This window comes from Aedes albopictus, chromosome 1, assembly GCF_035046485.1.
Source record: "Aedes albopictus strain Foshan chromosome 1, AalbF5, whole genome shotgun sequence".
Taxonomy (NCBI): Eukaryota; Metazoa; Arthropoda; class Insecta; order Diptera; family Culicidae; genus Aedes; species Aedes albopictus.
In genome coordinates this window covers 171,489,618-171,505,689 of record NC_085136.1, presented here as the reverse complement: position 1 = coordinate 171,505,689, position 16,072 = coordinate 171,489,618, and the positions used below count along the sequence as shown (strand labels likewise).

The 16,072-nt window shown below is 40.7% G+C and overlaps 2 protein-coding genes across 2 annotated transcripts in view; one reads left to right on the top strand and one right to left on the bottom strand.

Moving 5' to 3' along the window:
- Window positions 1-1,822: 1,822 nt before the first annotated feature.
- Window positions 1,823-7,870, bottom strand: LOC134285294 (uncharacterized). The gene is made up of 2 exons (XM_062845841.1): window positions 5,370-7,870; window positions 1,823-2,930 (listed from the first exon to the last, which is right to left on the bottom strand). Exon 1 carries the CDS (start codon window positions 6,933-6,935, stop codon window positions 5,676-5,678), a length of 1,260 nt encoding a protein of 419 aa, XP_062701825.1. The 5' UTR covers window positions 6,936-7,870; the 3' UTR covers window positions 1,823-2,930; window positions 5,370-5,675.
- Window positions 7,871-14,174: 6,304 nt separating this feature from the next.
- Window positions 14,175-16,072, top strand: part of LOC109406378 (uncharacterized) — a 76,441-nt gene continuing 74,543 nt past the window's right edge. Inside the window, exon 1 of the mRNA XM_019679476.3 lies at window positions 14,175-14,416. Within this exon, the coding sequence (XP_019535021.1) occupies window positions 14,407-14,416 (10 nt within the window). The 5' untranslated portion in view covers window positions 14,175-14,406. The remainder of the gene's footprint in view (window positions 14,417-16,072) is intronic.

Here is a 16,072-nt window from a genome sequence, read left to right as displayed (position 1 = left end):
CCCAAAAAACCGCAACGTATCGTGAAGAAATGGTCAAATGCCAAAAATGCTCGATTTGCATTTACACAGAATTCGGTCTGCATACAATGTGTGCCGGGCCGTGTTCAAAAGCATTCCACATCTCTTGCATCGGTGTGCGTAAAGAAGATCTTCGTTCCCTGTCGCGAGGCCTGATTTGGATGTGTGGAGAATGCGCGCCGGTGTTCAATGAATGGAAAAAATCTCATCTGAATTCCGCAAACACAAACGATACAAGCCTCATCCATGCAGAAATAACTGAATTAAAAACACAAATATCCGTTATTGTGGACAACCTGCAACGACTCGTGCCGCATGATATTCTGCCGTCAAGTGCTTCATTGCAACATTCAACTCCCGTCGTGTCTGCCGGTGCGGAAAGTAAAACTGATGATAACAACGAGGACACTACGTTTTTCGATCATAGCGAGACAAACGAGAACCTACCCAAGTAACCACAAGCATATCATTGCACGAATTAGACTGAATATCAACCTTTGCAATGCAAAATGCAGTAATTCCACACTTCTCATGCAACTACCCTTTAGATTGGCATTATCAATGCATTGATGCATTACATTTTTTCTTTACTTTAGGGTGCATTAAAAGGTGATATACGATAATTCAATAATTCAACACTGCAAAAACTGAATAAATGCAATGTACAAACTAGCAAAGGTTGCTCTAACAATACAATTATAAAAGCTTGACTCTAATGGTACACAAATGAAATCAAGAAGAGTGAACAACTTTACGGTCAACTCTATAGAGTATACAACACTTCTGGTTCGACTCCCGACCAACTTAATCACCGTTTGAACCACCGATCCACGCCTTTCTTCAGCAAAACCTTTTTAGGGATGACCTTTTCTCTTTTCTGTTGCCTGCTATCGCAAGCCAATAATGCTGGAAATCACAATTAGGATATGAGTAGTGTGCGAAGGGTGTTTTAAATATCTTATATTGAATAAATATATTCTAAAATGCATTATGTATTTTTCAATGATTTATCAGAATGTAATTACAGGGATTCTATTACATATGACATAGCCGTTTTGCCCTCTACAGCAACGATTGAGACAGAAGAACAGTTTCCTTTTAGTTAATGAAATATCTGTTGTCATCATTGCAGCAGAAACAGTCCAAGGCGCCAGCACGTATGGAACTCATCTAGCGGTCTTCAATACTTCTGGTTCGACTCCCGACTCGGCAACAAAAAAATGATGGTTAAAACATTCATGTGGGGAGCATTAGTATCGTCGATAACGAAACGGTGCTAAAAATAGATTTTTGTTTTGGTTTTTCGTATTGCACGTATTAAGTATGTGCAAATGCAAATGTACAGCACATGCATTTATGTCACTTTAGCAATGGCTGTCAACGTGCTGCAATATGTAGCACTAATGTGATTTTAGTGGGGCCCTTTTCGACTTTAATATTGCTTCAATGAGGTGTTTAAAGCAATGCAGCATTATATACATAATTTTAAATACAAATATATGGCAATATATAGGCACTTATATACGGCTTCGTGGTTACTTGGGTACCAACCGTGACAAATGATCCATGTTTTTCATTATTACTTACCAATATAGACAACTCTATGTCGGAAAGTGATATTGAAAAGTTAGTGTATCAATGTCTTGACGCACCGCCTGGAGACTGTTCAAGGATTGTTAAATTAGTATCGAGCCGATCCGATTGTAGTCTTTTTTTTTTCTGAGTGACCCTCCGCTCTCCCCCACACCAAAAAGCTCGCATTGGAGCCCCCTGGTAGTGGACACTCAATTCTCAGCCAAGTCTTCTGGACTACATTTCATTCCAAGTCGTTTTAAAAGAAAAATGGAAAGATGTTGCTCTACGCCCTTCAACTTGGCCTGATGGAATTAAATGTCGGGTGTTTCGTCGTCGACAACGGATAGTTTGGAAACCGTAAAGAAGTGTTGCTATTTTTTTTGGTTTCATTGTAATTAAATGTGTTTTATATAATTCCATAGCGCTTCAATTGTGATTATGTTAATGTTATGTTTTCTACAGATGTTGTAAATGCGTTTACATTGTTTTGTTAGTAATTTAAGTGTTAGATATAAGTCAGTCTGTACAACTTATTGTTGAAGACGTTGCAAATAAATAAATAAATATTCCTGTTTGGAACAAATCGAACGTCACATTTGAAGCAAATTCAATCCATTTTTGAAACAAACATATATCTTCTGACTGGTTATGTTAGAAACAAATGTAAATTTTTTTGTTTTTTTTTTTGTGGCAGGTCGGCCCTACGGAAATATTTGTTTTCCAATTAAATTTGCAAAATTATTTCCTTCTCTAGGAAAATCCACTTCCCGCGTGGTACTTTCAATGTCAACATCATGTAGACAACATACGCTCCCGAAATCAATGTTGGATGTTTGGTGATGCAGCTGGAACTTGAGAGTTTTGTTTATGTTCTCGACGGCGGAACGGGGGGCTCTTCAATGGGTATTGTAGAAATCAATATGTAATTGAGTTTGTTTTAAAAAATAATATTTTAGCTTTAAATATTTTATCAGTTTGCCGAATAAACATGAATATTTTTGTTTCAAACGAACGAAATTTGTCTCCGTGTTTGTGCTCTTGAAAACGTAAGTAGGGGTCCAAGTCGGCCATTGTGGCAGGCATATTTGTATTCTCTGAAGTTTCTCCTTAACAGTCCAAGGTATGCTTGGAGCAAAGACACGTTTTGCGGGGAGGAGCGTCCAAAATAGCTCTCACCTTTGATTCACTAGGGCGAAAACCATCAGACGTGATGAAATACCCAACATAATCGATTTCGCTTTTGAAAAAGCTCAATTTTAGAACATTAATGCTCACGTTATGGTCATTCAGTTTCTAAAGTACCATTAACAAGTTACGTCGACACTCATCGACAGTTGCTTATTGTCGCTGCAGCACTAACCTGCAATTCGCTGGACAGTCCAGCGACGCGACAATTTCCAGCGACGTCAGTGGATCTGTCATTATAGTCCTGACGTTTTGCAATCAACCATCATTGTTTACCTCCAGTTGGAGCTGGCTACCCGCATAACCGTGAACCATAATAGTACTGTTCACCATACTGTTCGCAATTATCTAAAACAGTATCTCAACAGTATGACATATCACCAAAAGTAACAATAAACCAACAGTACCATAAACAGTTTCAACAGTCTGATAGACGGTTATCGAGCAAAATACAATATGTGGAATAGGCGGTTAAGTTATGTTACAATAAAAAATCGCCAATTTTCTCGAACAAAATTTTTCGATTACAGTTTGTCAAAAGGTCAATGTACTATTCATTTTTTGTTCAGTTCACTGTATAGCAGACAATTCTAGAACAGTTGAACTATAAAATTGAAATGAAAATAAGCACTGTATGTGTAATTATTGATTAATGGTCTCATACAGTTGAAATAACAGTACGTTGTACGGTTTTGTTACTTTTGTACTATTAGTGGACCTGCCAGGGGGTATGAAAAAACATATTGCGCATTTATTGCGCTACAACATAAAATAAAAATTAACAAATACGTGTTAAATATAATATATTTTTTTTATTCATCTACGAAAATGTATTTTTTGGAGGCTCGGCTGTCACTGAAACCAATTACCACTTATTTTTCACTATCTTCTTGATCCAGTGCTTGAGCTTGTCGATATTCTCCGTGCAGTTGAAACCCGGAATTTTCGACTAGCGAAGTAGGATTTTTCTCCAAATCCGTGCGTCGGACCCTCGGTCGGACCTAACTTCGGAAGTGGTGCGCTGTATAGCGGACCAGGTTTACTATACAGCGCACCACTTCCGAAGTTAGGTCCGATGCACGGATTTGGAGAAAACCCCAGCTTTACTAGTCGAAAAGTCCGATTTTCAACTAAATTGATAATATCCAGCTATCCAACCATGCACTGCTCCGAACTCCTATCGAGGATCGCCGGTAACACCGGATCCAAAGCCACATCCGAGGCCACATCGTAGTTCAGCGCAACGACGATCCTCTCAACGAGTTGTCCTCTCCTTTCCCGTCCGCACACAAACGATCTACTCGATGCGGCACATCCGGCACGATCATGACCTAATAGAAGAAATAAGCGAGTTATTGATATAAACAGCAACCTATCAACTCCCAATACTTACGTTGCAAAAAGTCTCCTTGCTGGACTTTTATTTTAGCTGGAACTCCTGCGGGCTTGAACAAAAATGCAAAACAGAAATGCGACCAAGTTGACACTTGGATTTTCGATGCGGTCAAGAATTGGCAAACGAACACTAATGCATTCTACTGTTTGTCAAACTGTTTGATAAAAATAATATATAGTAAAATGTGCGTGTGTAAGTGTGATACCAAACTATCCAAACAAACCGTTTGGCATAATGTGAAGGCATATTTCAACTTTTCATTGAAATGTTTCATTCTCATATTATTCAACATTATTTGAACACTACAATATATTGTAACAATTTGCTTTAGGTTGTTTATGCTGTTTTTGATAGTACAAAGAGCTTTGGTTCACGTTGTTCAACTGAGATGCAACAATTTGGGAAAATGTAACCTTACCAGTTAGAGGAGTTTCGCTGTTTGGAGTCTAAGGCAAACTGTATTTTCCTATGCGGGTACCGTTCTACCTGAACGAATTTTTTTTCCAATATATTGGTTCACATTCCTTTTAGGCATCTTGAATAATTACATTTAAATTTAACAAAGCCATCAAAACGACATAAATTCAAGGAACAATCCGCTGTATATACAGTGGATGCTATAGCATCGGAGGCGGACCAACGGACACCCCAACAGTCACGATCTTCCAATCGTCACCGTCGACGTCTGGATTGATCAAAAACATGTTAAATTTCGTGCAAAATCATCCGGAATTGACCGGAACATGCCTTAGTGGAGCAAAAAGTCCATCAGGAATGTGACAGGAAAGAAAAACGTGATCTGCTTCTTCAAACGACCTTTGCCATGGCTAAACACAATAAGCATCGGGTCGGGCCGTCGGGGGTGGGAAATTCATCGTAGAAGTGTATAACAAACACGGTGTGTTAGCCGTTAAAAGTTGTCTTAGTCCATGTCGAAGAAACTTCGAACTTTTAAAAGAATTTCGCAGTTTTGATTATTTTATAATGCAATTTCGTTATTTGCCGCCTCAAATAATAGATATTTGATAGTTGAGTATCAACTTATAGCAAAATATTTATATATTTGTTTCAATATTTTTGAGAAGTTTTGTGACTTAGTGAATCAAGACTACACTGGATGAATGTATCATGAACTTCGCTGGTGATTTGTGTGCAGTCCAGCGACACGTCGCTTCCAATTTTTTTCTGCAGGCACAATACTTACCGTACTTACCTTACCTTACCGGTCAGGCTAAGGCCAGGGTGGCCTCTGCTGTACATAGTAGCCGCCTCCATTCCACTCGGTCCATGGCTGTTTGCCTCCAGTTCCGCACTCTGCGTAGGGTCCGCAGATCGTCCTCCACTTGGTCGACCCACCTAGCTCGCTGCGCTCCACGTCTTCTTGTACCGGTCGGATGACTCTCGAGAACCATTTTAGTCGGGTTGCTATCCGACATCCTGATGACGTGACCCGCCCACCGTAGCCTCCCGATTTTCGCGGTATGGACGATGGTTGGTTCTCTCAGCAGCTGATGCAGCTCGTACGTATCTTGTAGGCAGCGCTCAGTAGTGTGATCGCGCGGTAGTTCCCGCAATCCAACTTGTCGCCCTTTTTGTAGATGGGACACACGATACCTTCCATCCATTCCTCCGATAATACTTCCTCCTCCCAAATCTTGGTAATGACCCAGTGTAGTGCTCTCATCAGTGCTTCTCCACCGTATTTTAGAAGCTCGCTTGGTAGTTGATCTGCTCCAGCGGCTTTGTTGTTTTTCAACCGGCCAACCTCCTCCTCAATCTCTTGAAGGTCAGGGGCCGGAAGTCTTTCGTCCTGTGCACATACTCCTAGATCTGTTACCACGCCACCTTCGGTACTTGCAACGTCGCCATTGAGGTGCTCATCGTAATGCTGCCGCCACCTCTCGACCACCTCACGCTCGCTCGTGAGAATATTCCCGTGATTATCTCGGCACATGTCGGCTTGTGGCACAAAGCCTCTGCGCGAGCGGTTCAGCTTCTCGTAGAACTTTCGTGTGTCCTTAGCGCGGTACAGCTTTTCCATCGCTTCGCGATCTCGTTCTTCCTGCTGGCGCTTCTTCATCCGGAAGACTGAGTTCTGCCTGTTCCGCGTCTGTTTGTAACGTGTCTCATTCGCTCTCGTACGGTGTTGCAGCATTCTCGCCCATACTGCATTCTTCTCGTTTTTCAACTGTTCACATTCGCCGTCGTACCAGTCGTTTCTGTGATTCGGAGTCGCGAAGCCTAGTGCTGTAGCCGAGGTACTACCTATGGCGGATCGGATGTCCCTCCAGCCATCTTCAAGTGTAGCTGCGCCAAGCTGCTCTTCCGTTGGTAGGGCCACTGCTAACTGCTGCGCGTAGTCTTGAGCCACTTCTACGTTACGAATATGCTCGATGTTGAGCCGCGGCGTTCGACTTCGACGCGTGATGATAACTGTCGAAAGTTTTGAGCGCATGCATACAGTGACTAAGTAGTGATCCGAATCTATATTCGCACTGCGGTATGTGCGGACGTTGGTTATATCTGAGAAGAATTTACCGTCGATTAGAACGTGGTCGATTTGGTTTTCTGTTTGATGGTCGGGTGATCTCCAGGTGGCTTTGTGGATATCTTTGAGGGGGAAGAAGGTGCTTCGAACTACCATACCACGGGAGGCTGCAAAGTTTACGCATCGCTGGCCGTTATCATTCGATACGGCGTGCAGGCTGTTTCGCCCGATTACCGGTCTGTACATTTCTTCCCTTCCTACCTGCGCGTTCATGTCGCCGACAACGATTTTCACGTCACGCGGCGAGCAACCATCGTATATGTTTGCTCTAACTGCGCGTAGAACGCTTCTTTCTCGTCATCGGAGACCTTCGTGTGGGCAGTGGACGTTGATGATGCTGTAGTTGAAGAAACGGCCCTTAAATCTCAACATGCACATCCTTGCGTTGATCGGCTGCCACCCGATCACACGTTGTCGCATCTTGCCCAACACTATAAATCCTGTTCCCAGTTCATTGGTGGTGCCACAGCTTTGGTAGAAGGTAGCCGCTCGATGCCCGCTTTTCCACACTTTCTGTCCAGTCCAACAAAATTCCTGCAACGCCACGATGTCGAAGTTGCGGGGATGTAGTTCGTCGTAGATTATCCTGTCACATCCTGCGAAACCTAGTGACTTGCAATTCCATGTTCCAAGTTTCCAATCGTAATCCTTATTTCGTCGCGTGGGTCTTTGCCGATTGTATGGAGTCGTATTTTCTCCTATGTTATTCGCAATGGGGATTTTTACGGGTGGCTTATTGGGCCTACGCCAACACTCCTGTCTCGCCGGAGGGCCATCGTGCCAGTTCTGTTTAACGTCCCAACCAACACTGGGACGACCACGCTGATGGGGCTACCACCTTGGATCTAGCTGGGCGTGGTGCAGCGTTTCTTACTCAGCCGCTGGATGCCAGACGAGCGCTGTTTGAGCCGCACCTCCTTGGTGAACAGACACTCGGATCGTACCTCCTCAATCTAGCAGAAGTCAGAAGGACAACAGTGCCCAGGCTGCACTACCAGCTAAGCACACAACTCTTAGCTGCACGGTCAGAAAATTCACACAAATCTGAGCTAAAGTGGGACAACTCAAAATTGAGTAAATTTTTTTTTCCAGCGATAGCGCTGGCACAAGTGCGAAAATCTTATTAGTTTAAGTCGTATAATATTCTTGCTGATGTGAAGAATATTATACGGCCTAAATTGTTTAAATTTTTGCACTTGGGCCAGCGCTATCGCTGGAAATGCAATTTACTCATTTTTTGAGCTGTTCCAGTTTAGCTCAGTTTTGTGTGAATCTTACTCATTTTAGAGTAACATTTTCTTAGCGTGTAGGAACTTGTGAGGACCACACGCTAAGAAAATGTTACTCTAAAATGAGTAAGATTCACACAAAACTGAGCTAAACTGGAACAGCTCAAAAAATGAGTAAATTGCATTTCCAGCGATAGCGCTGGACCAAGTGCAAAAATCCAACTGGTGTAAGCCGTATAATATTCTTCACAACATCAAGAATATTATACGGCTTAAACTGATGAGATTTTCGCACTTGGGCCAGCGCTAGCGCTGGACAAAAAATTTACTCAATTTTGAGTTGTCCCACTTTAGCTCAGTTTTGTGTGAATTTTCTGACCGTGCAGAGCTATATTGGACGCTCTCCTTATCGACTCACCGTTTTGCAGCCCAATTCGACAGTTGCACCACCAACAATAATGTCATCAAGGTGAGCTATGCCATCCAGGACTTGATCCATAATGGATTGAAAAATCGCGGGGGCAGAAGTTATTCCAAATGGCATTGGGTGGCGATGGGTGTTGTCTTTACCAGTTGAAAACGTGAAGCGTTTTCAACTGTAATGCTGCTACACGACTGTTGTTGCTCTCTGCAACCTCCAATTGACTGACTGAACTTTTCTTTTTCACCGATCACGGCATCGTCGGATGCCGAATCCACCAACCAGTCGACTAGCTTCGGAATTCTCACACACACACATTCTCTTCCTCTCTTTTCTTTCTCGAGCAAATGACAGTTGGCTTCGCTTCGTCCGATGAGCATTTCTACACAAGCTCAAATTCTATGCATGCAAAGGACGCAGCCAAAAACAAGCTTAACAAACGAAATGAATCTAATCTGTAAAAGTTGTTTTCATTTCATATTATTCAGCATTATAAATTAATTCAAGCCTAACTTTACAAATGTTAGCATCATCATTATATCTCTTATCACATTCTCCCTTACCTCTACTCTTCAATTAAAATTATTCAGACAATATTGTGACATGCAATGTGATGTATAATGGAAATATTTTTTTCTTTTTCAAGTAATGCATTTGTATAACAGCATCTAATAAATATCACATTGTTTATCATGCTACATTGAACCTTTAGTTAGTTCGCTCCGTACTTTAGTATAACGTTAAAAATACTCAACAACTATCTGTATTTTTCACTGTTTTCATGCACACATTTTACTATCCCAGTAAAATTATGAAACAATTATTCAAAATTTGATTTCGTATATTCCAATTCATCACTTTCCGCTTCTTCCATTCAATAAATCGTAGTATGTATAAAAAAATTCATGTGTTTCTATTTATTACAAACAAGTGATTCAACAATAAACTTTATAAACGCAAAATATTAACGATATCATAAACTCATCGATACAAGCACATCCAAGTCCGCTCCAAACCAGCATATACATATCCAAATCATAACTTATCCAGATCCATTCCAAATTCAAATCCTACCCAAACCCAAAATCCAAATCCAATCCAAATCCAATCCAATCCAATCAAATCCAATTCTACTGCAAATCTAATTCAAATGCGATCCGAATCTAATCTAATCTGAATCGAATTCAAATTCAAATCCCATCCAAATCTACTGCAAATCCAATCCAAATTCGATCCGAATCCAATCCCACATAAATCCAATCTAAATCGAATTCAAATCCAATCCAAATCCAATCCAAATTCAAATCTTATCCACATCCGATCCGAATTCAATGCAATCAAAATCCATCCTAAATCCAATTCAAATCTACTGCAACACTAATCCAAATTCGATCCAGATCCAATCCGAATCCTAATCCAATTTATATCCAATCCAAATCCAATCCAAATTCAAATCTAATCTAATTCTACTGCAAATCTAATCCAAATCCGATCCGAATCCAATACAATTAAAATTCACCCTAAATCCAAACCAAATCCAATCGAGATCCAGTCCAAATCTAATTCAGATGCAATCAAAATCTATTCCAAATCCAATCCAAATCCAATCCAATCAAAATACAATCCAAATCAGATCCAAGTCTAATGGAAATCTAATTCAAATCCACTCCAAACCTATTTCGAATCTTAATCCAATTCACAGCCAAATCAAATCCAGTCCACTTTTAATCCAAATTCAATCCGAATACAACCCAAATCCAAACCATATCTAATACAAATCCAATACAAATTTTAATCCAAAGCCAATCCAAATCTACTGCAAATCTAATCCAAATTCAATCCAAACCCACTTCGATTCCAAATCTAATCCGAATCCAATCCAATCTAAATCCAATCCAATCTAAATCCAATCCAAATCCAATCCAAATTCAAATCTTATCCACATCCGATCCGAATTCAATGCAATCAAAATCCATCCTAAATCCAATTCAAATCTACTGCAACACTAATCCAAATTCGATCCAGATCCAATCCGAATCCTAATCCAATCTATATCCAATCCAAATCCAATCCAAATTCAAATCTAATCTAAATCTACTGCAAATCTAATCCAAATCCGATCCGAATCCAATACAATTAAAATTCACCCTAAATCCAAACCAAATCCAATCGAGATCCAGTCCAAATCTAATTCAGATGCAATCAAAATCTATTCCGAATCCAATCCAAATCCAATCCTATAAAAATACAATCCAAATCAGATCCAAGTCTAATGGAAATCGAATTCAAATCCACTCCAAGCCTATTTCGAATCTTAATCCAATTCACAGTCAAATCAAATCCAGTCCACTTTTAATCCAAATGCAATCCGAATACAACCCAAATCCAAACCATATCTAATACAAATCCAATACAAATTTTAATCCAAAGCCAATCCAAATCTACTGCAAATCTAATCCAAATTCAATCCAAACCCACTTCGATTCCAAATCCAATCCGAATCCAATCCAATCTAAATCCAATCCAAATCCAATCCAAATTCGATCCGAACCCAATCTAATCAAAAGCCAATCTAAATCCAGTCCAAATCCGATCCCAATCCAATACAATCAAAATCCACCCTGAATCAAGTCCAAATCCAATCCAAATCCAATCCGAATCCAATCCAATCTAAATACAATCCAAACCGATCCTGTCTAATGGAACTCTAATTCAAATTCACTTCAATTCCAACTCATTTCGAATCTTAATTCAATTCACAGCCAACTCAAATCCAGTCCACATTTAACCCAAATGCAATCCGAATACAACCCAAATCCAAACCATGTCTAAGCCAAATCCAATCCAAATTCTAATCTACTGTAAATCCAATCCCAAATCTAATCCAAACCCATTTTGAATCCAAATCCAATCCAAATTTAAATCAAAATCCAATCCAAATCTACTGCAAATCTAATCCAAATCCAATCCAAATCCAAATCCAATACAAATTCAATCCAAATCCAAATTCAATCCAAATCCAATCCAAATCTACTGCAAATCTAATCCAAATTCAATCCGAATCCAATCCATTCTAAATCCAATCCAAATCCAATTCAAATCCAATCCAATCCAAGTCCAAACCATATCTAAATCCAATCCAAATCCAATCCAAATCTACTGCAAATCTAATCAAATCCAATATAAATCAAATCGAAATGCAATCAAAATTCAATCCGCATCCAATCAAATCTAAATTCAAACTAATCCAATCCAAATCTAACGCCAATCTCATCTAAATCCAATCCAAATGCTATTCGATTCCAATCCAATCCACAACCAATTCAAATCTAATAAAAATCCAAGTCAACCCTCATAAATTTGTTTTTATGTCAAATCCAAAGATATTACAAAACCAATCTGAAACTATCCTAAAGTCAATTTCAATCCCATCCAATTCGAATCCAAATCAGTTACAAAGCAGTCCGAATCCTATTAATATGAATTTCAAATCCAGTTGAATCCTATCAAATTAAAATCCAATTCAAATGGAATCAAACCCCTATCCAAATCAAAGCCAAATTCTAAGAATCCCGTCCAATTGAAATAAAATCAAACCTCAATTCAAATTTAATCCACATCATATCTAAATACAAACTCATTTCCATTTCCATCCACGCCCAATTGAAATTTTATTCATATTCAATATATATTGAAAATTCAATCAAAATCCTATTTTCCTCCCATTGAACTCTCCTTTCCTGGAGGAGAGAAGAACGATCTCTTTCAACCGGCAGAATTCCTAACATTTATTTATCCACTTAAGACTGTTTTCAAACTACCATGTCTTATGTTGATCCGACAGATGAACTCACACTACAGCATCTTCAACAAAAGGTTGCACAGACTGAACGATTACTAACATTATGCAATGGGCAAAACATAAAACATAAACACAAAAGCTCCTAATGGTTCAATGAAGAATTTTCGTTTTACGAAAAAAAATCATCGACTGGAGTTTAAATCACACACACAACGAAGCTTATGAAACGTCTAGCCGACTGACGCCGCTAACCGAACGACTGCGAAGCCCAAAACTCTTTCCAAACATGTGAAAGTTCTCCATCCTATGCACACAATACATCCGTGAACAACACTCACCATGTGTTCCGCAAAAGCTCTTAATTTCACTAGTCTCACTATTTTAAAAGCTCACTAATCTCAATCCAAATCCTGTTCATATCCTGCTCAAACTCGATACAACTCCAATTCACATCCAAGCCAGATTTAAACTTCACTCCAATGATGCGGTGGGAAACTATCCCCACCGGTCGCAGGAACTGTCTTTTCCAATCCAGCAAAGGTTCATTACTTCACCAAGTCGGTGGAAGAACTCTCTTAACCGGTAGTAGTTCTCAAACCTATCTTTCCGTTGATTCGGCTAAACACTCTTCAGACTGCCAAAATTCCTCCATCACATTCACATGGCATCCGAAACTCACTGGTGACCGCTATCAACATCAGCCTTGCGTTCCCAATTGCAGAATTCTTGCCCTTTAAATTACGGTATTAATTCTTACATGTTAAAAATACCATCTCCAAACACAACAAAAAATGCCACCTTCCTTACTTCGCTCCATTATTTCTCTATGCATCGTTTTTTTTTTCTTTTTTTTTTGTCACTTATTTTTTTGCCTTTTCCATTATTTTTTTTAAAATTTTTTTCCATCTCTTGTCTCTCGTCATTTTTTTTACGCATCTACTTTTTTGCTCTATATCTCATTTCCGTCATTTTCTCTCTTTATTTTTTCTAAAGCCCCATTTATTTTGTTACCAGTTGAAACCGTAACAAGCCCATCCAAGTGGAGAGTAGTACAGTTATCCACCAATGAAGGATACTTTTTTGCAAGTGGATTTCATTTGAAATTTTAATGTGAGGCTAATCCCCTCGTACCTTCTAACATCCCAAAACGGCTGGCATCTCTAAGTTCACCCCGTTGGTTGGAGCGATCAGGAAACCCAATATCCGCTCCATATGACGAACGAAAACGGAGAGAGCGAAATGTTCGGAGGAGAATCGTCGGTACGAGGGAAACAACGAAACCGATGTTCGGCAGTTGATGCCAGAACACGCTTGAAGTTAGACGTGTCGGTAGCCGCCGTAACCCTTCTTCAGCCAAGGCTGAGTGTTTCTGAGGCATCAGTGGAGAAAATCCTCGAGACATTGAAACCAAAAAGAAGCCTTCCGGGATCGATTCCGCGAGTGCAAGTGATGTGAGAGACCGACCAGTTTCTCGGCCAATAGGACGTTCGGAATAGATAGCCCGGTCTAGTGAAAAGTGAACCAGAACACGTGAAATTGACCACAACTTCTGCGATCACGGGTTTCCACGGCTTCTATCTTGTGTGCCACGTGTCTCGAGCGACCCTTGTCCATCGTTCGGAAGATCACGGCCGGTGTCCACCGGCAACCCTAAACCACAAAGAACCTCCCCCGGCGTGGGTCGAGTGGACGGTTTCCACCGTTCGGAACTCCACGGCCGGTACCCATTGGCGAATTTAACCTACGAAAACCTCCCCCGGCGTGGGTCGAGCGGACGGTATCCACCGTTCAGAACACCACGGCCGGTACCCACCGGCGAGTCTGCGCCCGAAGAACCTCCCCCGGCGTGGGTCGAGCGGGCGGTTTCCACCTTTCGGAACTCCACGGCCGGTACCCATCGGCGAACCTAACCTACGAAGAACCTCCCCCGGCGTGAGTCGAGCGGACGGGTTCCACTATTCGGAACTCCACGGCCGGTACCCACCGGCAAATCTAAACCACGAAGAACCTCCCCCGGCGTGGGTCGAGCGGACGGTATCCACTGTCCAGAACACCACGGCCGGTACCCACCGGCGAATCCCTGCCCGAAGAACCTCCCCCGGTGTGGGTCGAGCGGACAGTGTTCATCGTTCAAGACCCCATGGCCGGTAGCCACCGGCGATCGTCGACAGCCCACGGCATGCCACCCGTGGCCCACTAAGCCGTTCTACAGCTCGCCCCTGCCACCCATGCATGACGTCAGGTATGTCCGACATCGTAACGGCCGCAACGTTTTCCTTTTCTTTCCCTATGTGTTGTCCTCAATAAAAGTTTGAAATGAAATTTAAGACTTCTTTTGCTTGCTTTCTACATCTGAATCCTGTTTGTTGTTTGACTGTGTTATTCGTCCACTTCGGCTTGGTTTTGGGTCGGGGGTCCTCCCACAAGTGAAGTGCCGACCCTGAGTAATAAGAAGGGCTGCCTGAGCTAGTCGTTTGTCACAATTTTTTAGGCTTTTTCCATCTCGAATCGGTCATTTATTTTTTTTCTCTCTTTCCGTCTTTTCTCTTTTTTTAGGCCTCATCTATTTTTTGGCTCTTTCCATTCTGATATATTTTGTTTCTGTCTTTTTTTTTTGTGGCTAATCTTATTTTAACTCTTAACTCTGTTTTCTTTCTTTCCGTACAACTTTATCTACACTCCACTTTTCAGGAAAATACGTCCGGTTCAGCTACCGACTGCTCCATGTCGTAACCAGTTGAAAACGTGAAGCGTTTTCAACTGGAATGCTGCTACACGACTGTTGCTCTCTGCAAATCTCCAATTGACTGACTGAACTTTTCTTTTTCACCGATCACGGCATCGTCGGATGCCGAATCCACCAACCAGTCGACTAGCTTCGGAATTCTCACACACACACACATTCTCTTCCTCTCTTTTCTTTCTCGAGCAAATGACAGTTGGCTTCGCTTCGTCCTATGAGCATTTCTACACAAGCTCAAATTCTATGTATGCAAAGGACGCAGCCAAAAACAAGCTTATCAAACGAAATGAATCTAATCTGTAAAAGTTGTTTTCATTTCATATTATTCAGTATTATAAATTAATTCAAGCCTAACTTTACAAATGTTAGCATCATCATAATATCTCTTACCACAGGTGTTAATCGTACAGATTACTTGTGACGACTCGGACAATTGTACTTGGGGTTATTGACGGTTTCCCCCCTTATCGATCGATTCTCCGATCTCACTAACACAAACAGCAGCAGAGGTGGTGCTTGATTGATTGCGATGATTTAGAAATGCCAACTGGAAGTTGGTAGCGCGTTTTGTTATGAAAGCAACATACAATAATCTCCGGACAAATCAATCTTGCAAAAAACTTTCCAATAGATTACCTACAGGGAGCGCGTTGAATGTTCGTCAGCAGGAGTAAAATCATTTTATTTTGTATGGCGAAAATCATCTTAACTCGAATTTTTCGAAATGGAAAGCTTTTACCGAGAAAATATTTGGTAGACACTAAACCGGGAATCTCGACAGAATAAACAATTATACATTGTATTGGGAGTGTCCGAAATTTACGTCAACTTTTAGGGAGTTTTTTATGTGTATAAATATTTACTTAAAACTAATTCTACACTCTATTTTATGAAAAGGGTAAAAGGTGTTTTCAGTCAAAAGAGAGGGGCTATTAATGGGGTTATCAATGTGTTTATTATGGTCCCCGTGTCTAAAACGTTTTTTTAACTCTCACCAACATCTTACTAGAGTTTAACAAAAGACCTTCATTACTAAGCTTGAAACTGTTTTAAATTAATGATAAAGTTAATAAATGAAAAAAAATCTCGATATCACTGTCCCTGTTTTATCACTCAAAAACTCAATAGGGGATGATTGAAAATATTTGGTAGCAG